The sequence below is a fragment of the Gracilinanus agilis genome, chromosome 2 (assembly GCF_016433145.1).
Source record: "Gracilinanus agilis isolate LMUSP501 chromosome 2, AgileGrace, whole genome shotgun sequence".
NCBI classification, from domain to species: Eukaryota; Metazoa; Chordata; class Mammalia; order Didelphimorphia; family Didelphidae; genus Gracilinanus; species Gracilinanus agilis.
In genome coordinates this window covers 636032718-636058306 of record NC_058131.1, presented here as the reverse complement: position 1 = coordinate 636058306, position 25589 = coordinate 636032718, and the positions used below count along the sequence as shown (strand labels likewise).

General features: G+C 37.5%; 1 protein-coding gene across 4 annotated transcripts in view; it reads right to left on the bottom strand.

Moving 5' to 3' along the window:
- Positions 1–25589, bottom strand: part of TACC2 (transforming acidic coiled-coil containing protein 2) — a 213406-nt gene that overhangs the window by 61107 nt on the left and 126710 nt on the right. For all 4 annotated transcript variants that reach the window (XM_044665637.1, XM_044665638.1, XM_044665639.1 and 1 more), the window contains one exon: positions 10901–11037. In XM_044665637.1, the coding sequence (XP_044521572.1) occupies positions 10901–11037 (137 nt within the window). The remainder of the gene's footprint in view (positions 1–10900; positions 11038–25589) is intronic.

Here is a 25589-nt window from a genome sequence, read left to right as displayed (position 1 = left end):
GATGCAGCTTCCTTCTCAGGGTCCTAGATTCTCTTTCCTTCATTCACTCTCATACACACACACACACACACACACATACACACATGCACACGCACAACCCCTGCTTTCAAGGAGCTAACACATTCTGTGATGTGTCCTTTGTCATAAATGCCCTTTGCCCTAGGTAGGGTTTATGAGCTAAGCCTGATGAATGAACCACTGAAGGTAACTCATATTTGGAAAGATTAATTAGGGATTTCCTGGTACTAGAAAAGAAAATTTAATTTGATTTGATTTTCAGCCCTAAATATTCTCCCTCCTCCCTCCTCATATTGAAAAACAAAATCTGTTACAAACATGTATAGTTCAAGAAAAATAAATTCCTAGGTTAGCTGTGTCTAAAAAAAAAGGAAAAGAAAAATATCCTGGAGCTGCACTATGATTGCTGGAGAAGAGCAGCATGTAGAAACAAATATAACTTGAAGGGAAGCGTGTAGTTCATTTTAAACATCTGGAAAACTTACAGGAACCCCAGGATAAGGAAGAAAGTTATACCTCAATTCCTACTCTATTCTAGTCAATGCTAATAAGGTATAATTGATGTAATCTGATTGATTTTTTTCTTTTCTTCAGTGGTGATATCCCATTACCCTTCCTTTGGTGGTTGTTAATTAGAGCTCTTTCCACCAACTGAGCTGCTCACCTTTCCCACAAAGAGATCATTTGCAGAAATTGGATTGTGTATTTGGTCAGTAAGTACAGAAGGGCTCAAAGAACATATCATATAAATATACTTCTATTGACAAGTGACTTCTACTTGGCCACACTAATTCAACCAAAATCTAGTGCTCACTTCTACTCAAGGCATGATGTGTTTGAAAGAGATAAGACCTTTAGGTCATGGTGCTGGGTCTGCTAACCCTAGTGCAATGACCCTAAGCAAGTCACTTAACTTTTCTGCACTTCAATTTTCCCTATCTGATATGTGAAAGGGCTGGACTCTCTAGTTCTCAAATTCTATGTCACTGTTGGAAACTTCAATAATCCCATCATTGACAATATACCTTAAATGCATTAGTAAAAATGAGGGAGGGAAAGAGCTGTCTGTTCAAATATATTCCATAGCTGCATTTGTAATTGCTAAATAAATAAAACTGGTCCAAAGATGGAGAAATGGCTGCATGTGTTGTGATACCCTGAAGTAATGGGATACATACAATAATGAACTTAAGACCCATAAACATGGGAGAAATGAAGATATCTCAAAAGACATTTACGTTTTAAGCCCTTTTGCAAAGAAAAAAAAAAAAGAACCAGAAAAAGAGAGAACACTATTACTGTATATGAGGAAATGTAAAGGACAATGGGGAAAGAATCCTGATGAAAATTAAGATGGGGCTCACAAGTTAAGACACAATCTGCATTGAAATGAGTTCACTGAAATGCAAACATTTGCTAAGTTAACTAGATGGCATTTAATAAAGCTTAAAATAAAGCATTTTATAAATAAATAAAATTAATATCTCCCAGAAGACGTTAAAGCTGTATAGGGAAATTATTCAATAATACTATATTTCTAAAATAAATGCTTTAATACTCAGAAAAATCAGTCCTATATTCTAACTGTGTGAATACTATCCTACTGCAATTGTTTAAATATGAGTACATATTAGAAATATCTCAAATTTATTTAGATTAGCTAGATCTAAATAAAACATTATTCAATGTTATTTTCTGTTTGAATGATCCAGAATCTATCCATGCCATACTCTAGCTCCCTAGCTCATTTAGTCCCAATCATGTATTTACCACTGAAATGATGCCAAGCAGATTTTTAACTAAATGAGGTAAAGAATGCCCTTGAGCATCATACTGGAATGGTTAAAAAGACAACTCTTATAATTTCGACCCATTATCATTATTATTTAAGTACCTTCATTTGTGTTTGTTTATATTATTACAAATATACTTATATATTATATACTGTCTACTCCTATAGGCAATATATATGTGTGTTAAAGTTATGTATATCTAGTTATTATTATTAAGAATATTATTATTAGTAAGAATAGCACTATTATTAGGAATAACAAAAACATTATTGTTATTATTAGGGATGATAATAACATTTATATAATGCTTTAAAGTTCTCAAGGCTTTTTACAAATATTATTTCATTTATCTTCGCAATCACCTTGGGAGATAGATGCTATTATTATCCTCATTTTTATAGATAAAAACTGAAGCAAACAGAAGTTAAGGACTTGCCCAGGACCAGACAGCTAGTAATTATCTGAGATCATATTTGAATTCTGGCCTTTGTGACTCCAACTCTATCCACTTCACCAACTAGTTGCCTCAAAAACTGTTAGGGTGCAAGTTTCTAGGATCATTTAGAATCTAGAGCATCTCCCAAATAGGATTGTTGTGAAAATCACATGAAATAGTCTACAAAATAAAGTGCTTTGTACACCTTAAAGTACTGCATAAATGGCAGCTAGGATTATTTTAAATAAAGTGCCTTGTGGTTTTTTTTAAGGAAATGGGTGTTCTTGTTCTTTGTAACATGGACACTGGTAAATGGGAGCCCATTGGGGGGTAATTGTGAGGTTTCAGTGAAATAATAAAGGAAAGGGGATCCATAAACTTTCAAATGTAGCACAGAGGCCAACTGTAATTATTTTTATTGCTTCCTGTAAGTTATTCAATTTTTATACATTTAAGAAATAGGATCCCATAAGTGGGAATGGGGGAGGAGGGGACGACTAATAGCTTGTGTCTGATTTCATGTCTGGATTCCCAATAAGAAGAAATTATATGCCAAGGAGAGTCAAGAACCCTTCTATGAGTAGCAAGCTTCTTAGGTTATCAAGACTGGTCTTCATACAAGAGGGTTTTATGGAATGGCAGCAAATGACTGATACATTTGGAGGCTAATTGCTTTAAGGAGGAGGTTTATACCTCATGGATCACTGGGACAATTAGGTGATATGAGAGAATTCTGCTTAGAATCAGGAATATCTGTTCACATGTTACTTTAGACACTTATTAGTTGTGTGATCCTGAGCAAGTTAATCAACCTCCCCGAGACTCAGTTTCTTTCTCTGTAAAATGGGCATAATGATAAGATTACCTACCTTGAGGCATCTAGGTAGCTCCATGGCTAGAGAGAAAACCAAACCTGGAGACCAGATGTCTTCAGATACTTCCTAACTATGTGACCCCTGGCAAACCACTTAAGCCCTATTGCCCAGCCCTTATTCTTCTGCCTTGGAACAAATACTTAGTATCAATTTTAAGATCAAAGGTAAGGATTTAAAAAAAAAGAGGGGGGGGGAAGGGAGGTGAGGAAGGGCCATCCTTGCAGGGAGGGAACAAGTAATGGTCTACAAAAAATATTCCACCATCTCTACTTGTGAATGCCTGATACTCAGAGTTCTATCCCTTAGCATAAGGTTTTGATTCTGATTAAATGCAAGTCTCTCTCCACCCATGACACTTGAGCTATTATCAGTCATTTATATCTTAATGTAAATAAGTTTCAACTCATTTCTATGAACATGTTTTGATAAGGTGAACACAGATGGGTAATTTTAGGGTTATTTCTGAGTTTAATGGGTTGTACACTAACTCAACAGCAACCCATTACCAACAATAATGCACTAAGAAATGGCAGTTAAAGAGTTCCGTGGAAATGAATATTTGGAGAAAGAGATAGGCTAGACATGTGTGGAAGGAGAGATAACAGGTGGATAACTTGAGTCCTGTGATGGTATCCATGAAATGGTTAAAGGCTTAGAGCAGGGGTCAGCAACCTTTTTGGCCATGAGAGCCATAAACGCCACATTTTTAAAATGTAATTTCGTGAGAGCCGTACAGTGCTCACAGTGTGCTCTCCTGTAACAGCGCCTGAAAAAAAATTGACTTTATGGCTCCTGCAGAAAGAGCCATATGTTGCCAACCCCTGGCTTAGAAGAAGGCTTCCACCAAAATGGGCATTTCCTTTAGGAAGATTTATGGGATGTCACAGGTGAAACAGTGAAGAGAGTACAGACAAGGAGAGAAAGCATCCATTTAACAACAACAATATTTATATAGCATTTTAAGGTTTGCATAGAATTACATAGATTGTCATTTAGTCCTCACAATGCTAGGAGGCAGGCATTATTATTAGCCCCAGTGGATAGATGAGGACCCTGAGCAAGTCACTGATTTGCCCAAGGTCATGCAACTAGTTAGCATTTGAGGCAGAATTAAATTTCAGGTCTTAACTCCAGATCCAGAGCTTTTATCCACTCTCCCACTAGCAACAGAGGCTAAGCAGAATTAGAGTTGAAAGGCATCTCAGAGGTCATCTAGTCCAATCCAAACCTCAACAATATCTCCATTAAACATCTCCAACACCCAATGATTCAACCTTCACTTGAAGGTCTCCAGTGAAGAAGAATCCCACTATATCCTGAAGCAGCTTATTCTACTTTGGCTCTTACTATTAGGGAAAAAAACATACTTTTCTTATATCAAATTCAAATCTGCTTCTTTGCATCTTCCATTTACTACTCCTATTCTGGGATAAGAATAACCTTTGTGAAGAATAAACTCCTGGGATAGTTAAGACTCTGTCCGGCCTTGGCTTGATTTCAGAAATAAAGTAGCCTCTGATTTAATGCTGGTTCATAAAAAACACTGATAATCCAAACCCACAAGAGTGGGTCAAGGAGAAAGAACTCTGCTTTTATAGTGGTTGCTATTTGAAGTTTGGTTTTAAATCAGTAAATCACAATAGTGTAAAGATGTCATACGGTCTATGCATACACATTAACAAGGTCATAAAATGTGAATTCTTCACTCCCTATAATTAGCTGCCTTCTCCTTTTCTCTCTCCCTGACAGAAACTGCCCAATCCTCCTCCCACTTCAGCAAGAGCCCCTATGGGTACCTAGCCTCCCTTCATCTTCTTTGGAGACACTGACGGATGGTACAGTGTGTACTGTGCCTTGTCATCCTGTCCTAACTCATTAAACATCCTACTTCCTTGGAAGAAAATATGAGAGAACAGCAGTGTGTATGGAAATTGGATCCCTTGCCTGTATTATCAGTGAAAAGGAACCCCAGGCTTTATACTCTGTGGTTGTTCTAAGAACTGAGCACACTCTTATAAATCAATTAGATTACAGAGGCATTAAAAGAAACCTGAAAGCCATTGGGAATATTGTTGGTACTCTGGTGGGTCATCATTTTTCACAGGCTGGTGAGGACAAGGCCTCAGGAACATATAAACCTCAAAACCCTGATAGAGAGGAAAGGGAATTGTAGAATAGGCTTCAATGCTTTTAATGATTAACCCATGTCATACTGCTGGATAACAGGTTTTTATGATGATGTGTAGGAGATGAGCAAGGGATGGAGGGAGCCAAGTCCTTTAACACCAATTCCAGTTATTTCATTTTAAAATATGAGGTCTTAATTCTGGAGTCTTCTGCCCTTGTCTTTTCCCCATTTCTACTGAATTGCTGACTGGAATATTTATTTGTAAGATGGCAAAGGCTATAGGTACAGGGAAATGCTAATTGCCCTCTCTGCTAATTATTTAACTAAGATGGGAACAAGACTCTCAGGGTAAGAAAATTTCTCAAGAAGAACTCAGCGAAGTCTGCTTCACCATAGCAATCGAGGATTGCGAATTCTATTAGAATACCTAGATTAGAATTAAAACCTACCACCAGTATGGATCATAAGATGTATTACAGGCCATAAAGAACCCAATTCCAAGAGTTTCATCATTGAAAGGTTTGGCTACCAAGTGATGAATTTGGGGCCACAATAATTCATGAAGACTGCTCACTAAAACTGTCATCCTTCCACTGCTGAACACATCTTTTAAAGTCTTGAAGTCAGGCACAAATGGATAGTTGGGAGGATGGGGGACAGGGATGTTATCTAAATGGGCATCATCTATTTTGATCAGCATGCTTGATACTTATTAAGCTAATAAAGTATTTCTATTTGGCTTTACCAAAAGTTTGCTTAAATTGGCGCTACCTAAATTTAGGTAAATCTGTCTCCACCTTTCAGAAACCAAACAAATTCCAGTGCTTATAAGCTCCATGTCTATGGGAACTCTAAGTGGAGCAGGATAAAGAGTAGTAGTCCATAGATAGACTCAGAGCTGGAATATGGCAGATTTACTCCTCCTCAATCTTTCCTAATGATAAGAAAGTAACAATTACTAATATCTACATAGCACTAAAAAGTTTGTAAAATGCTTTACATATATCATCTCATTGGATTCTCACTATGACCCTATGGAATAGCTGCTATTTTTATCCCTATGTTTCAGATGAGGCATCTGAGGTTGAAAGAGACTGAGGGATTTGCTCAGGGTCATATAGTAAGTAAAGAGTCGGTGGCAGGATTTGCACTCAAGATTTTCTTGACTCCAGCTCTAGCATACACTCTGCTTTTGTTGGCATTTTCCTCTATTTCCCACCCTCCCCATGAAGGGGAATTATTCAAGAATTTCCCAGTCGAGGTCCAGAGGCTCAAGCTCTGATTGCAGCAGCCCATACCCTGGGCACAATGGCTTTTGGGGGGTATCTACAATGGATCTTAGAAGGTCTCATTGAGCTGAGGTTCTGAACTAGCTGTATACACAAGGAGTGGCCCTGGTGGAAATAGTCTGATTTCCACTGGATATTATTTGTCCATCATTCATTCAATAAACCTTTCTAGCCCTGTCCGTAGCTTGCTTAAAACACTTTCAGTGCCTTGTAATTTGAAAATCATCAAGTTAACACAGAATTGTAGGATTAAGAACTAAAAGATCAACTAAGCCCATCTCATTTTATAGGTGGTCCAGAGAGGTTATGTTCTTTTTCCCCTAGGAACTAACTAAAAGATCAAGATTTGAACCCAAGACATCAGATTCCAAACATTTCCTTAAAAAAGTCAGCACCATCCTCAATCCCACACTCCACCCCTTCAAGAGTTACCATTCCTAAAATCGTATTATTCCTTTGTGCTGGCATATTTCATCAACAAAACAAGGGGCCAAGTGGAAAAGCCCTTGCATTTCTGAAAGGTAACTACAATTAAAGTCTTATCATGTAATTATGTAAAAAGCTGAGAAATATGGAGATCTAAGTTGGGTCCTTTATTAATGCAGTTCTGGATAAAGTTGCTGGGATTGAGGGTATGATGCTTTAAATCCACAGTGACAAACAAGTTCCTAGTTTAAAATAAAATTGTGCTTGCTATAAAAGCTGTATCATTCCTAAGCCTTTCATGCTGGTCCCTAGGATCTGATCAACCCTAAGGCTTCCAAATTTAACCACATATAAAGAATATTAACTCATTCTAGGAAGAAACAAAAGGTAAGTCTATTGATAAATGTCAAACTTGCTTAGGAATGGAATTTTCTATTATCCTTTTTCCTTAATCTCAAATCACAGGCTTTGTCTCCCCCCTCACATTTCAACCTTAGTGAATACTTGTGGTTGGCAGGGTCCTGGCATGGATGAGGTTAACAGCCTGCCATTTATTAAACATAATCTGAGTGTGATAGAATTAAGAAGGCTTATCTTGAGTAGCTTAGAGTGGGGGTCTGTTGTGCCAGGAATGACATCATATGGCAGAATAATGACCAGCTGAATAAATCACTCTCTCCTTTACCTCTTACTATCCTTTCACCTGTGACACCATATTTGCTGCTCATCTTGTAACTCTTCTGCATCACTAACCCCCGCTTCATTGGCAAGGTCAAAGTCCCTCTGGCTTTCAGGATAACTTGATCTTCCATCTGGCTACACTGAAATTGCTTGACGGAACTAGTGTGGTGCAGTGAGAAAAGCATTGAACAGAAGATGGGAAATCTGATTCCAAGTCCTAGCCTACTATCTAATAATTGTGTAGCCTTGGACAAGTCACTTCATCTCTTAGAGGCTCAGTTTCCTTTATCTGTAGAACATTATCCATCCCCTGGGCTAATTTCATTTTGAAATTAAGTAATGTGTACAAAAGCATTCATAAAACTGTATAGCTCCATAGAGATATAAGGTATTTGTATATTGTAATTTAATCAACTCCTAAATGAGCTTGACACATGCCTTTGTTCTTCTTCTATAGCAGGGATTCTTAACCTGGGACACAAGGATTCCCAAGGAATTCATGGAAAGATTTCAGCATATCTGTAAAGCTGGATATAAAAGAAATCATCTTACATCTTGATTTTTATCATTTTATTCAGTAATTAATGTAGAAAATAAATATGATTCTGAGAAGAGCTCCATAGACTTTACCAGTCAGCCAAAGAAGTACAGAATATAAAAAATGGCTTAGAACCTCTGCTCCAATGAGATTGATCAAAGATTTTATTGCAGAGATTCATGGGTTTTTGGACCTACCACCAACTTTTAATTTCATCTCATCTAATGTCCTAAATTTTAAAGAAGAAACCAAGTTCCTAAGAAAAACTAGCCCAAAATTAATCAATTAATTAGGAATGGACCTTATATATATATATCTGAATGATAGAAAATGTCCCCAGAAAGGCAATTATAGCATGTCAGCAAAACATATGTCAAGGTAATTATATAATAGATCTTTAAAAGATTGTTTGATAGAAAATTTAAGTTTTCTGGATAGAGACCTTTGGCTTTTGTACAAAATTCTCTTTTAGTAAGATTCAGCAGTGACTCTGATAGTTTAAAAACACAGACTTTTAAGATTTTTCTTTCCTGACCATTCATTTGTTTAATTCTCCATTAAAATTGCTTTCTTTTCTTTAGCCAATCAGCAAAATAGAATGTTGCTTTGAGTGCTTTGTAATAAACTCATGCAGGCTGCCATGTTCTATACCAAGTATTCCATATCTTGAAAAGACAGTTTTCTAACAGGTTAATATCGATATTTCAGAGTGGAAAGGGAATTAACCTAGCAGTCAAGAGATCTGGCTTCCATCTCCTCCTCTGTCCCTAATTCCTTGGATCATATTATATTTGATCAAATTCTTGTGTAGAATTTGAACTCGGATTTTTTTGACTCCAGGTCTAACACTGAACCATACTACCCAACTGCCTCAAGAAAAAAGATAAATAGTAAGACAGAAAGGCCCCTGGGCACCTACATGAGAATTGGACAAGCTGGGTTTTGATCACAACTCTACAAGTTATCTTAAGTGATCTAGGACTAAGGCCTCTAACTTCCCTTAACCTCAGTTTCTTCATCTGCAAATGAAGAGGTTATGCCAGAAAATCTCTAATGTCCTTTCCAGATCTATATTCTACTAATTTCTAACTCTGTAATTCTCTATATTATCTATGAAATGTGGCCTTGACATTTGACTAGAAATGTTATCATTCATACTTTCTGTGAGACTTCTAGTTTTTCTGTTGAGATGAAACATAAACAAGATGCTGGATAATGCAACAGTCTTCCTTCTTATCCTTTTCTGAATTATACTGTGCATTTTTAGGAGTAAAATTTTAAACCCAAAAAATAATACTTTCATTTTAATTCTACCTTGGATCAAAAGACTACAAAATGCTTGGCACACAGTAATTTTCCATGAAAAGCTGTGTTGAATGGTTTTTTAAAAATTTTTAAATAATTAAATACCATTCAGCTTTTCCCCCCATGAGTTTTATTATAGATAGAAAGTAAAAAAAGTAGATATGTCAAAAAAAGAGAGAAATAGAAGAATCCCTATAGATTTTTTCCCACTTTGCAATCAAATAAATAAAAAGAAATTACTCTTTTTGAGAACAAGGTCTCAAGTTTGCTAAGTATATCTATATACTGCTGTTAACTGATTGATACCACTGGAGAAAACCTGCTGGCAAGAGTATTGAAATTGCATTTGTCAACTTATAATACTCCTTGAGGCATTTTTTCTGACATTAGCAAAGGCTGTGGGTTTTCCTTGATTTTTTTCCCTCTTATCCATGAGCTTAGGGAAGTATATTTGCTCAAGAACAAAGCACTGCCTGCTCTCAATTGCTTTTGAAACAATGGTTTGTTCAAACCTAGAGATCTAAAATGGTACCATATCCATTTTGCAAAAACAACACCCAGGCCAAAATTCTATTTTATTCTGCAGTTCAACATTTTCTTAAATCAGTATGATGCATTCACTTTTGATATTTCCTTCCTCCTTCAATTCCCCCAAATAAACATTTTTCTATGAATCTGTCAGCTATATGTCAAAATTCCTCCTTGGCAAAAGAAATTCAAATACAAGGAGATAGATTTCAGAAGACTAGCAGTAATTCATGGGATGGATGTTCAGGACTAATAACATCAACATCTAGAATTAACACAACTGTGGCCATGTTTAAACATATTATTAGAAGAGAGTAAATGAGAAAGAATGAGAAAGGATATCGTCAGATAACAGAAAATATGGGGTTAGTTAGTAAACAAAGATTTTTAAGACTACATTGAGATATTACTCCCTTGAATGTTCTTTCTGAACCCTTTTTGGCCCTAATTTACCTTCTCTTAATCTTTAATTTTCAAATCCTCTATTCTCCCATAGACTAAACCTTCAGTTAAATGAGTGATTTCACCAGAATTTTTTAAAGCCTCTACAAATGGGTAAAGTCAATATTTTGCATCAAATATTTCATTGTCTTCACTTGTGTGCACTTAATTGTATTAAAATATGCATGAAGCTCAAACTCTCCTCACATATAATCCTAAACAACAACAAAAAGCTGCTTTCAAGGTCCAGTTTGCAAAAAGAGCCTCGATTACATTTAGTTCCTTCCTAAGGATATAAATGAACTCCTTGGGTTTGATGTTTTATTCTAGCCAAGTCCCCAAATGTATTGGAACCCTTTCTTTTGGGAATTAACAAACACATGGCTGACTTTCTCTATGTCTTCCCTCCTGAGTGATCCCAGCCATCCCTCACTTTCCTTACCTGGGTCTTCTGGAGGTGGCTGTGGTTTGATTTCTTGTTCTGTGATGATTTCTGGAGGTGGAGGTGGTGGGGCCGGAGGGGCTTTGACAGGAGTTGTTGATTCAGGTGTCTCAAATGCTTCTTCAGAGTCAGAACTCCTGATAGAAACAGAGAAAATGAGTTATTTTAGGTAACTGATTTAGATAGGAGAGTTTCACAGCAACTATGGTAGTCAATGGAGCTTTCCAACAAAATCAATCAATTAACAAGCATTTATTAAACACCTACCATTTGTCACTATACTAAGGGATGGGAAGTCAAAGAGAGGTAAAATAGGCAGTAGCTCCCAATTCTGTGTGTGTGTATATTACAGTGTCTACAAAGGGGAAAAATGGGAATATAAAAACACTGAAATAATAAACAAGAATCAGGTTGGTTTTAAATGCCAAACAAAAGATTTTATATATGATCTTAGAAATAGAAAGGAATTATGAGAATTTCTTGAGAGGTGGGGAGGGATGAGCACGAGGCAGAGATAGGGTCACAATCAGATTTGATGTTTAAGAAAATCATGGGGTTACTAATACACTGTTGGTGGAACTATGAACTGATTCAACCATTTTGGAAAGCAATCTGGGAATTATGCTGAGTTACAAAACAATATATACCTTTTGAGCCAGAAATATCACGATTAGGTTTATTTCTTAAAGTGATCTGGGAAAAAAGGGAAAGAACATATATGTTCTAAAATATTTATAGCAGCTCTCTTTGTGATAGCAAGGAAATTGAAGAGATGGCCACCAATTGGAGAATAACTAAATAAGTTATGGCATATGATTGTGATAGAATACTGCTGTGACATAAGAAATGATGAGATTAATTCTGGAAAAACATGAAAAGGGAGAGTTAGGTAGCTCAGGGGGATAGAAAGCCAGACCTGGAGATAAGAGGTCCTGGGTTTAAATTTGACCTTAGATACTTCCTAGCTTTGTGACCCTGGGCAAAGCACTTAACCCCCAATTGCTTAACCCTTACCAGAATTTTAAAAATAAAAGGAAAAGGAAGAGAAAACAAAGAACAACCTACATGAAAATATGATGAATAAAGCAAGTAGAACCAAAAGAACATAATATAAAACAGAAGTATTTTTTAAACCCTTACCTTCCCTCTTAGAAGGAATACTACGTATTGGTTCTAAGGCAGAAAAGCAGTAAGGGCTAAGCAATAGGGATTAAGTGACTTGCCCAGGGTCACAAAGCTAGGGTCAGGGGCCTGATTTAAACCCAGGACCTCCTGTTTCTAGGCCTGGTTCTCAAACCATTGAGCCATCTAGCTGCCTCCCAGAAATATTTTTTGAAGAATGACTTGTATCTCTCCACTTCCAAAGAAAAAACTGATAAACAGAAACAAGCAAGATATCATTTTATATTTACACATATCTTTTTGTTAAATGATACCTTTTCTAATTCAGGGAGGGAAGGGAATTTTAATGAAACAAAATAATAAATTTTTTAAAAAACAATATCCTGTTGTCTGCAATCTGTCAGATTGCAAAAGAGAGAGTTGAGATAAAGCAAGGTGATCAATTAAGAGGTGATCTGACTGATAAAACGTAAAGCATTTAATGAAAGGGATGGTTTCTTTTTTTTTTCACATCCCCAATATCACAGATGAATAATTGGACATTCATAAGTGTTTGTTGTTTGAGTGACATTTAAATACATTTTTCAGTTTCTAATGAGGCTGGATATAGAGTACAAATTAATAAATTCATTTTGCAGCATGCTTCCCAAAGAAGAATATCATTGTTATAGGTTTTATATGGCCCTGTTCCTCAATGAATGCCTACTTGTAAGCTCAATTCTACTCGAGACATGCACTTCCCTACTTTGCATGGAAAGCAAATACAACGAGGTCTTTTTTTAAAGAACTTAAGGCACATTTCTTGGAACGGAATTGTGGAAACAGACACAGAAAGACAGAATAAGAAGATTGGGCATGTGTGCGTGCGTGTGTGTGTGTGTATGTGTGTGTTTTCCAGGGAACACTTCTATCATTTAAGCATAATGCAAAAAACCAAGAGGTTTGTATGTTATAGGCTCCACATGATCACAAATTCAAAGTACAAGGCTTCTCCAGCCACAATATAAGAGAGAAAGGTGTGGTCAAAATGTTTGCAAAGAATTTCCCTCTCAAATTAGGTTTCCAGTCAAACACAAACACAAAACCACTGCAAGTGCATGTCCAAAATGGCTATACTTTACAATGAAAAAAGATGAGTATTTTATTAAGGAGCATTAAGAGTCCTGCCCTTGGTTAAAAGAGAATAAAATACAAAGTACTTTATGCAGAATTCCTCCATAATGGCGTTCCCAATGCTGTACAAAAAAATTTTTTTCAACAGTTTAGTTCACTGTCTCTCCTACAGTGAATACCCTAACTTAATTGACAAGAAAGAATCTCCCAAGTCTTATAGCAACAAAAAATCATTTGTGAAGTTTTTAAGAGTGCTTGGCCCTGTGCTAAATGACAGGTCCCAGGTCAACCATTAGGGAAGTAAGAGAGTTAAATACTGACCTCAGCTTTCATGTCTCTCCCTTTATTATCTTCTCTACTCAAGCAGGTTGCCCAAACTCAGTCCTCTGGTAACAACCTAGCTTTAAGTCTGTTCTTCAAAGCCAAAGCTCAAGACTCACCTCACAGGCTTAAGAAGAGAAACTAGTGGTTGTCTCACAACAGTTAAGTCGGATCCCCTGTCTTTACAGATAAGGAAATTGAGGCTCGGAGATGAAAAATAACCACAAGCAATAAGAAATTGTGTAGATACTGACTCCATGTCTTCTGGTACCTTCCATCAAATCTTTCACAAACCCACTTTAGCTCACGACCTTTTCAATCTCCTATGAGCACCAAAACACTATTTATGTGTTATCATTCATTTGGTACTTGTCATAAACTATCTCTTTGTACAGACAATATGGAATAATGGGCAGAAGGATAATCTAGGATCTGGAAGAACTGGGTTCAGGTCATGCTTCTGACAGACTGAGTAGCTTTGGGATGATGGTCAAAGTCATATACCCTTTCAATGGTTTAGACAGGTACCGTAAGTTATCATCTCTTTTGACCCAAATTCAATGAAGTCATAGATCCTTGATATATTATTTCCTAAGTCTTGTCTCTCAGGTATGATTGTAATTATTCCTGAAGATAGGAATGGCCTCTTACATGTCTTTATATACCTTAGAATGCCCTAATCACAACAGGTACTCAATATATATTTGTTTGGCTGATCTGAAATCCCTAATTCTAATGCCAATTGTGAACCAGTTCTGATTCTTTAAATTTCTGCTCTTAAGCTGTCAAAATTCTGGGATCGCAACAACTTCTATCACTCTCCAGTCAGAGCAACACAGAAAAAAAAAAGTTGAGATAGAGAAATTAATGTTTTTGAAGTATGACCAAGTGCCAATGGAAAGTAATGAATCCCAGAACATTCAGTAAGCATACTTTAGTCTACTGACCAAGTTAGCAGGAAAAGAAGTTCTCTGCTCCCTTCCCCCTTCTAAAGTGTTTCTAGTTAAAGCCATTAAAAATAATAAGATAAAATACGTCACAAAGAAAATGGGAAGAAGGAAACACCAATGAAGTCATTACGATTTTTTTAAATGCACAATTGAATTACTCATTCATATCAGAAACAAAAGGAGAGTTATGTTTTGCTTTTTTAAAACATGTATCAATACTAAGAGACCAGCCTACAAACCACACAGAATATCCACGAACCAGACTTTGCAGATTATAAACTCTTTGAAGGTAAGGAAAATATTTTTATTAAACTTTATATTTGTCTAGTACTTGGCACAGGCATATTCAGATACCTAAAAAAATATTTGTTGTACTCTCTGTGGTATTTTGAGAGACAGTGGTATATTGGAAAAAAGACAGATTCAGGAGTCAGAGGATCTAGATTCAAATCCCACCTCTCACATCTACTACCTATGAAACCTTGGGAGAAATCTCTTTGCTCCCTTGGCCTCAGTTTCTTCATTTGTAAATAAGAATATTGAACTAGACATTTTCTATGGTCCCTTCCAGTTCTAGACCTATGATCATAGGATTCAATGACCCTCTCAAGGGAATAGAATTTTTTTTTTAATTTTATACTTGTAGGAAAAAATACAAAGAAGTTACACATTCACACACAAAGAGAAAACAGATTTTACACATTTAAATTCAATAGCCCTACTGCGGAGTTCCTCTTTATGTCTTTCCCTAAGTCACACCCTTAATCTTACAGACCTACAGCACAAAGCAACCACACATTAGAAAGACAGAAAGAATCAACTTGCCTCCTTCCCGAAATTCCCTGCAGGTCTAAGAAATTGTAATCTCCACTGCTTCTTACAGCCGTCCACATCCAACGTGCCCACTCCATGGGAGACCAGACATGCCAGGAAGTAAAAGCCATCTCATCTGAAGAAAATACCCTCCAACTAATTCCTTTACAGTTGGCTTCCTACAGAATCCACATCTCTTTAGATTTCCCTGAAGTTGAAAAAGAAACCAAAGCAAAACAAACAACTGCTCCCTAGTGATCAGTTCCCTGGACTTATCTTGGTCCTTAGATGCCTTCACAGAGCTCCACACCTGCAGAAGCACCAGCAAAGAAAGTGCATCTTATTCTACTTGCTTCGGTCTCCCTCTGGGGCAGCAGCATGTGGTTATGGGAGCACAAGGGACTCTGGCTCTGTCTTGACAGATCAAGTGGCATGATGGGCCGGACGCTCTTTAGCATTTCTGTTGAATTCCAAAGAGATCTGTGCTCCTGCGGCTGCCTAGACCCTACCACTAGTTCTGGAGGTGCCCATCTATCACAATACCTGCACAGAGTCCTATCAGGAACCAAGAGGACATGAGCTATTATTCCTATGCCTGTTTACTCCAACTTCCTGGTTAAAACACAATGCCACTATCAATGATTAGCACTGCATCAACTTCTCTCAGTTCACTCTTTGTTTCCAAGCATAGACCCCTGCACATTTCAGCAAATTCTGTAGCTGAAAGCAATTTAATTCGAAGCAGCGGATGGCAGCATTTTTAATGAGCTGTTTTTCAGTATTCAATGGCCTTGTGCTCAAAAAAGTATTTCAAGACTAGGAATCTCTGTGTTCCACCCACAATGAGTCTGCACATAAAAATATAGTAGCATTTGTGAGTCCCAACAGCATAGAAACAGTAATTTTTATTTCCCCTACTAGAAAAACAATGTTCTCTTGTAGCTCCAAAATGAGGTTGATTTCCTTTGCCAGGATTAAAATTGGCAAATTGCTTGTGTATCAGAAAGAGATACAACTTTTCCAGATTATAAAGACATCATCATTTCACGAATGCATGGATAGAGTATTTGCTATGTAGGTGGCATATTTCACCATTCCAAAAGATCTAACTTCATTAGTTTTGAGATTTCCCTCCGAGAGAGAGACTGTAACCCCTCCATGCCTTAGTAGGCAGTTGCTATTACAAAAAGAGGGGGGAGTGGAATTCCCACGACTTGGCAACCAGCCTTTTGGTGCTGAGTCTCTGCTCTTAGAGAGGCCAATTTTCATATAACAAATAACCCATTCCCCCACTTATATTCAAAGTTGGATCAGCCTCCCAGCTTAGATTTCACTGGCATTGCCTTTGAGAAGCAAGAATTACCACTACTAATGGGGCATCAGAATAGAACTTTATTGAAGAAAAATAATAATCTCAAAAGCATAAATATAGATGCAAATTCATGCATGTGATTTTACCATTTTATTTTTTATTATAAAGATTTTGTCTCTCTAATTACATATAATAACAAACTGCACATAAGTTTTCCAAAGTTATATGATTCAAATTGTCTCTCTCCTTCCCTTTACTCCCCTCTCCCGGGGCTGGCAACATATAAGGGATTTTAGCCAAAGCAAAATGCAATACTGAGTAACTTTCCCTGAAATAGCAATAATATCAAGAGCAAAATGCATAGTGGCCTATGCTTATTAAATAATGGAAGGTATAGAAAATGAATCATAGTAGATATAGAAAAGCACAGGGAACATGCATTTATTAAGCACAAACTATGGCACTGTGGTATTTTACTTATTAAGCTAGGTGGTAGAGAAGAAAGAGTGGAGTGAGGGGCTTGGAGTCAGGAAGATTCATTTTTCTGAGTTTAATTCTAGCCTCAGACACTTAGTAGCTGTGTGACCTTGGGCAAGTCAGTTAATCCTATTTGCCTCAATTTCCCATCTGTAAAATGAACTGGAGAAGGAAATGGCAAACCATTCCAGTATCTCTGCCAAGAAAACACCAAATGGGGTCACAAAGAGTTGGACATGAATAAAATAAATGAACAACAACAAAAATAATACTCTGCTAAGCACTTTACAAATTTTTCTCATTTCACTGACAGAACTCTGGATTTAGCATCTCAACAAGCTGGATTCTAATCCTAACATTTACTAGCTGTATGTCAATGGACAAGTCACTTAACCTCTCTGATACTTACCTGTGAAATGAGAATAATAACAGCACCTACTGTACATGACCGTTATGAGTATCAAATAAAATCATGAGTATAAATAGTTTTTCAAGCCTTATACTTTATAAAGGTCAATGATGACAATATGTATGGCTTCACCAAAATGGTACGGTATAGGCAAGCATTGTTTCCCAAACTGTTTTGTCCTACCACCTCCTTTCCAGAAAAAATATTACTTAGTGCCCCCTGTCACATACTATCACCGTCCCCTTACAGTTATTTCCTGCCCCCAAATGTACCTGTGGCCATCACCGACCCCCTGCATCACTGCAGCACCCACCAGGGGGCGGTGGCGCCCACTTTGGGAATCACTGGGCAAGAGTGTGTACTATAATAAAGATCTACAGTATTTATTTCTAGAGCTAGAGTTTGGTTTTTGATGCTGTTTTTTTGAAAAACAATCCTCTCTGGATGAGGAGGGGGGAGACAGATATGTTGGGAAGTAAGCATAATATAAAAACAAATGATGCTTTTTTTAAAAGCTCATAAAAAGGCTGATTTTAAAAGTGCTTTGAGGTATTTTTTGTATCAAAACCTTATTAAATGCTGTATTTCTGTTGCAAACTATTAATAATAATAATAATAATGAAATACTTAAGAATAGCTGATATTCTGATGCCCTGTCAGGATATATTTCCAAATTAAACTCAAAATTGTAGATTAAATGAATTTAACCTTAGAAGGCACTTAGAAGTCATTTAGTCCAACCTATTGGACAACAAATGAAGCTCAAGGTTATAGTTTATCCAAGGTAAGTAAATTAGTTAGTTAGTGGTTCCCCCACCCCATGCTTGACAATGTGAAATGTCTCTTCATTCTGTGCTGCCTGTATAATTAGATACTTTGTTCTGTTTACAGGGTGCTAGAACTAGAAATTTCTGTCATACTGGCAATTCTTAATGAAAAGGAAATGTAGAAAGCAGGGACTGAAACAATTACCTGTTTCTTAAATGTCAACTAATTGTCATGAAGCTATTATTAGGGTAAATAAATTCCCAAGAGAAACACAAATCAACATATTTCTCTAGTGAAACTCATCAAAATACTCATCATTAGCTCCACACTCCAGTTTAATGGGTAGAGGATAAAGGAATCCTGGGTTGAACACTCAGTTCTGTTCCATACCAGCTAGCTATGAGACTTTCAGTAAGTTACCTCCTTTCTTTCTCTGGGTCTCAATTTCTTCCACCTAAAAATGAGAGAGCTGATACCACAGGACTTTTTCAATTATCACCATTATAGAAAGGAAATTTGGAGACTATAGGCAGAATGGGTTTAAAAGAGAGGGAAGGGACAGTCCCCTTCCTATACTTCCATCATCTTTGTACCTTGTATAAAGAAAAGTATGACTAAGTAGAGCTTTGTGTGTTCATGATGCTTGTAGCCTCCTATGATTCTTCTCTGGATTATCTGACCACTTCCCCATAAAGGTTGTGTTTAGGGATACAAGATAAATTTGTGGCCCCAAAATGTAAAGCAGGATGAAGCATTAATTGATTGGTGATGTCTGGGCTAGGTGAGGGTGTATGCCTTCCCTGATGAGAATAGCTAAGTGGCTCAGTAGATAAAGTGCCAGACCTGGAGTCAGGAAGACTTACATTTCTGAGTTTTAACCCAGCCTCTGACATTTACTAGCTGTGTGATCCTAAGCAAGTCACTATTTGCCTTGGTTTCCTCATCAATAAAATGGGCTGGAGAAGGAAATGGCAAGCTGCTATAGTATTTTTGCCAAGAACACCCCAAATAGGGTGACGGAGTAGAATGTGACTGATTCACATAAAACAATGAGAACAAGCATAACCGTACCTCATAAACTGGGCTAGTAGACATGGCAATCAAAGATCAGTTTTATCTTCTGGATGGGTACAAAACTAAAGACAATATAGGCATCTAACCCAACATTCCCATGAATATGTGTTGAACGAAAGGTAAGATATAGGCATTATAAAGCTACAAATACTATTACTACATCCAGAAATGACAGCAGAGAGCAGAGAATCAAAAGAAATGGGCAAAAGTAGAGATGTTGACATTGGAGAATTTGGTCTACTTAATGACAGGCTATATTTCTAAAAAATACCCAAAGTGCAAGACCATAGAGCAAAAATTCAGTTTATACAGAACAGAGTTACATAATGGAATTTCTGTAGAGGACAACAGCAAAGGGGAATTAAATAAAAATGTTTACAATGAAACTAGAAACCTTGAAAAAGTTTGTCTGACATCAACCAGGCTGTTAAAAATGAGTGACCCCCATTAAGGTCAATTATTCTATTTTTCCCAAGCTGCTTGTAACTCAGTCTTAGTACTTCCATCGTGCTTGGAGATTCAAGGTTTGTCACCACTCAGAGTGATTGCATTTATCCCCAATGAGCCAAAGCTGCTGACTTTCACACAGCAGTGCATTAAAAAATCTCCATGGAAATCTTGATCATGGAGGGGGAATCCCCTCCCCCCAATCCAAAGGGCAGAACCTTGGACTGTACAGGAACACTGGTTATTTCCAAGCATTTACAAATTAAATTAGGCCCTCATTGCCCTTAAGGAGCAATAGCCAATAAACATCTGCAAGACAGAACATTTTCACAATGACAGGAGTTTGGGATAGCTTTCTCTGACAGTATGTGTCCCTGGGCACTCACATAAACACACACTGTTAGAGAGAACTTATTTATAAAATGACACCAGTCCCTAAGCTTAAAGAAATAAAGGCGTTGATGCCTATAGCACAATTGTAGGAAATGCAGAAATAGTTTTGAATTAAACACCTTCTGGATCATGATTTAAACTATTTGTAACTGAATTCCAGTGCATCCTCTTCTTTCAACACGCTTTGGAAGCTGCCTAGCTTGTTTATAAGCCTCAAGAGGAAATAATAATCACTCCTTCTATGGGGTCTTAAAGTTAACAAAGCATTTTCTCACAGCAACCTTTTGAGGTGGGTAGTCCAGGCCTCTTCATCTCTTCTTTAATCCCTTTAGGATATTATAGGTGCTGACTCTGTCACTCCAGACTGGAAACCTCATCTTTTCAGTCTGGCGTCATGGGGCACCCTTTGTCCAATTCACTGAATTATCAGAGCTAATTTGGGGGGACCCTTGTCTCTATATCACTGGATACAGCCAGTAGACCATATTGCCCAATTACAAGTGACCAGCTCTTTACAGCTAGGTCTGGTAGCTATAGGCACTGACCAAACATCACAAGAATCTGAGCTTCCACCCTTATTTCTAGGGAAGCTAGATGGCACAGTGGAAAAAAGGGTGGACCTGGAGTGAGGAAGACCTGAGTTCAAATTCAGCTTCAACACTTACTAGCTGTGAGACCCTTGAGCAAAAAACAATAACTTCTGTCTGCATCCATTTCCTCCACTGAAAAATGGGGACAATAATAACACTTCCCAGGGTTATTGTGAGGATCAAATGAGGTAATATTCATAAAGTGCCTGGCACATCATAGGCATTTAATAAATGCTTATTTCTTTCCTTCTATATCAGGTTACACCAGTTCTGGAAGTCACAGCTATCTGGGGAAGAAATGGACTCATCTAGTGCTAATTCCCTTAGAAAGTCTCTCTTTGAGGAGGAAGAAAGCCAACAAATAGAGTTGCTCCGTCTATACAAAGTCAGTGAAGCTTAAGGTATTCACTCTTAAACCAAGACTTTGGGGGCATTTCATATTTGGTCAGGAGGGAAAAGTGAAAGGGAAGGAAACAGAAGACAAAGAAAGAAGGAGGCCCTTCACCTCCATTGAGGGGCCTCACATCTCAGTCTCTGGCTGAGTCCCTTTCTTTCAAATTCATTAAGCATTCAGTTATTTGGAGGAAAGTCAGGTAGGAAAATCTCTAACCCAAAAGCCAGAAAGCTCAAATAACCAATTTTTTTCTTCTGCATAATATCCCCATAATAATTGAGTTCAGAATGATGACCCAACAGTACTATAAGGTTCTGATTCATTGAAGAAAGATTAAATTATGTCTATCGTAGTCCTGTGCTTACTATACAATTTATTTTGCTATATTTCTTGGAAAACTGGTAGAGAGTGTGGTTTAGTAGAGTACAAAGAACCCCAGTGGAGTGAAAATCTCGACAGACTGAAAGCTAGGGCTGGGAGTGAGGTGATGCTAGAGGTCACCTACTCAGACCCCCTTCCTTTAAAGGTGGGGAAATTCAGGAGCAGAAAGGTGGACTTGCTCAAGGTTACAAAGGATAAGCTGCTGTAGTAAGCAACCCAGCAAGGAAGAGCTATATACACATTTCAGCTCTACTAGCCAGTTACTAGCTATGTGGTTCAACTCTGCCTCACAGCTTTCCAGTCTGTTAAGTAGGGAAAATGAGGTCCAGCCAGCACATCTCAGGATTTTCGTGAGGTTCAAATGAGAAAGTCAATGAAAAGACAGCCTGAACACTGTATATGGGTGGTTGTTGCTGTTCAGTCCTTCAATCATGTTTGACCCTTCATGACCCCATGGAGCATAGCATGCCAATGCTATTCATGGGGTTTCTTGGCAAAGATACTGGAGTGGATTTCCATTTCTTTCTTCAATGAATAGAAGATGTTTAATAAATGCTTACTAACTGACTGTAAATCATTACATAAATGTAAAACATTAACCAAACCCTGAATATAGTAGGTGCTCAATAAATGTCTATAATTGATGTTGAGAATGATGATATGAGAATATTTAATTAGTCAGAACACTCCATTCCCTGACCATAATAACTAAGTGGGGCAAAAATAAGGAATTTTTAAATGTGTAAATCCCAAAAGGGTAATAGAGATGCACACAAACATATGACCAGAAGATAAAATGTCTGGCTCTCCTGACTCCTCCCTGCAAAGCCTGATGCTCACTGCTAAAATGGTTGTAGAATATGGCATCATGACATGAAGTAATAAATTCCACTTGAGTGTTCATTGAATTATAGTGCAGTGACTCTGAGAGGAATCGAACTCAGCAAAACAAAAGAAATGCTGACAGTGTTTGTTTTAGTTTCTGTGATGCAATTGGACTTTCTTCTAAGCTCCATGAAAAATCATCTAAAAGGGTGAAACTTTATAGAGTGGTCTTCTTATGTCCATCTATCATTTTAAGATATTTATTTTACACAAATGCACGCATGTGCTCGCTTATAATTTAGACTTCATGAGAGCCAAAGGTGGCCCTGGTTATCACTGGACTTGGTCAAGCACTTCTAACCTCCAACATAAACGTTTTCATTCCTGCAAAATGCAAACTTTCGACCTTAGAACTAAGGACCTAGAATGGTTAAACAGACAGAATCATATTGGTATTCAAAATAGGTGGCTAATAGTAGCTATCATTTAAATAGCACTTTATGATCTACAAAGCACTTTACAAATATTCTCTCATGTGATTCTCATAGCAACCCTGGAAGGTGGGTATTAATACTATCCTCATTTTACAAATGAGGAAACCGAGGCTGAACGAAGTTAAGTGACTTTCCCAGGGTCACATACCTGGTGAGTATGTGAGTCTGGATTGGAACTCGAGTCTTCCTGCTTCCTAATTCAGTATTCCCTACTGGGTCCCCTGGCTGACATATTCAGGAATTCATAATCCTCTCTTGACATCTGTTTATATAGGATGGATTTCCTCCCCCTCTGTAATGTCTCTGTCTCAATGATACCTATTTCCACTACTCCTCCCTGAAGTGTTATAATGAAAAAATCCAAATCAGGGTCCATCGTTGATTCCAGAGTAGTCATTCTTGTCACTCTGTGACTATAACTTGTGCTTCACAAAATACAGATGAAGTTTGTAAGAAACTTTCTAATATGGATTAGACTTCAGAACCACAAAGAATTCTAATTCCCTCAGCTCATATTTTAGAGACCAGACTATCAAAACATAAGGAGGAGTCTTTCCTATGTTTACCTGATGCCGCCTTCCTGCATCCCATGGACTATGTGCATAAGGCACTCTATGCAGCCACTCTGATGATTACTTATTATTTATGTGTCTCTTTCATATAGACACAAATAAATACTATTGAAAATATTACTAAAAATATACTCCCTAGAAAAGAGTATAAGGTAAAAAATGCATATGACATGAAGAAAACAAATGATTGAAAAAAGATTGGGAAGAACAAAGGAAGAGTGATAGGCATAACGCACACATCCTTCATTGGTTTCCTCACACTATAAGAGGATGTAAAGAAGCTGCCCTGTCCTACCCCCCCTAATGGCTATTAGGTGAGTTATCGCTGATGAATCTATGGAAGGACATGGATAGGAGCTGCACAGCACAGGACAGCATGGATGAACTGACCCTCATTGTTGGGGGGGAATATGCACCTTAATGAGCTCCCAGTTGGAAAAAAGGTGACTACTCTCCCATACTAGCTCCCTATGTTGTAGCTGGCTTTATTAGCACCCTTAGTGGACATCATTTGAAAACATTTATACTACCAATTTCTCATTTATAATAAATATTCAGATTTACACAGCATTTGCCCACAATAAACCTTTGAGATTGGTGTGGAAGTACTGCTAAGGATTAACAGTCTCATTTGACCAAAAAAAAAAAAACACCTAGGGTTCTGGAACATTTAACAATTTGCCTATAGTTACACAGCTGATAAAGGGTCAGGGTCACAATTCCATCCACCTCAGGTCTCCCAAAGCCAACTTCAATGTTCTTTTACTCTAAGGCCAGATGGGAGCCAGGAAGACTGTGGTCCAACTTCTAATACTGAAACAGTGGCTATAAGATCCTGGATAAGTCACTCAGTGTCCCAGCCACAGGAAGTTGCAAGTTTGCAGTTGTAAGGATGGTTTCCCTACCCAGTAGTTTGCTATATTAAGGAAGCCACAGATCTAGTATCTTTCTCTACCATGCTGTGTCTCAGTTAAATTTTTCCAATATTTATTGAAAAGTATGATTCCTACCCCTCTAGTCTCCCCCTTGCCAATGTCCCTCCCCTGGGAAATTACTTTTCTATCTCTATGTATATATTTTGTATTTAATATTCTGTGTACATTTTCTTTTCTCCGAATACAATGTATTCTCATTGAGTGCAAAGTCTATCTTCACTTTTGTATTTGTAACCATAGTGTTTGGTATGTAAATGAAATTTAATAAATGCCTATTGATTTTCTTTCTCTCTCTCTCTCTCTCTCTCTCTCTCTCTCTCTCTCTCTTTCTTTCATCTGTCTGTCTTTGTCTCTCTCTCTCTCTCTACCAGACCTGTAATTTCATTTGTGAGGAACTACCTCTACCAATATCTGCTTTGCAACTTAATTCTAGTCTTAGAGTGCAGTTTAGAGCACCAAGAAGTTACTGAACTCCTGACACCAGACTTGCTCAAAGACACGCAGTAAGTATGGGTACTGAAGCTGGACTTGAAACCAGATCCTCCTGATTTCACTGCCTATTCTCTATACCACACTGCTTCTCTAGATGCTTAGTGAGCAAGTAAACATTTGTTACACGCCAGACACTGCTTGGTACAAAGGGCATAAAGACAAAACTGGAAATTATTGTTGTCCTAAAGGAGTGAAGTTTCCCCATGGGAGATGCACACCAGCAAGTAAATTTGAGATCATATGAAGAGAGAACACTAATAAGTGGGAGGATCAACAAATGTTCACAGAAGTGGTATCTGAGAGGATCTTTCAAGAAAAGTAAGGATGTGAAAGTGAAGCTGGGAAGGAACTAGACTCTGGGAATGGGAGACTGTTTAGGGTAAATTTGGACAATGGCAGACCAGTTGGTAGCTAGTTAATATAGTAATACCATATCGCCATATTATCAGACTAGTTTGGCTGAAACATTGTATATATGAAGGAAAATACTGGGAAATAAGGCTGGGAAAGTAGAAAGAAGGCATATTATGGAGGACCCTATATCCCAAGCCAAGCAATTTGTACAGCAATCCTAGAGGCCACAAAAATTTTTTTGAATTTAAAGAAGTGAAATGTTCCATAGGAAAATGTTTTTAGTAACTGGGAGGAAACTTTTTAAAGAAGAGAAAAACTAGAAGCAAAGAGACCAGTTAGGAAACTATGACAATAGAACATGTGAGAGAAACAGTCCAGGCAAAGGACAGTGAGTCAATGAGTTAGAGCTCAGAAACCCCATGAAAGGAGAGGAAAAAGATATGAGAAATTAGT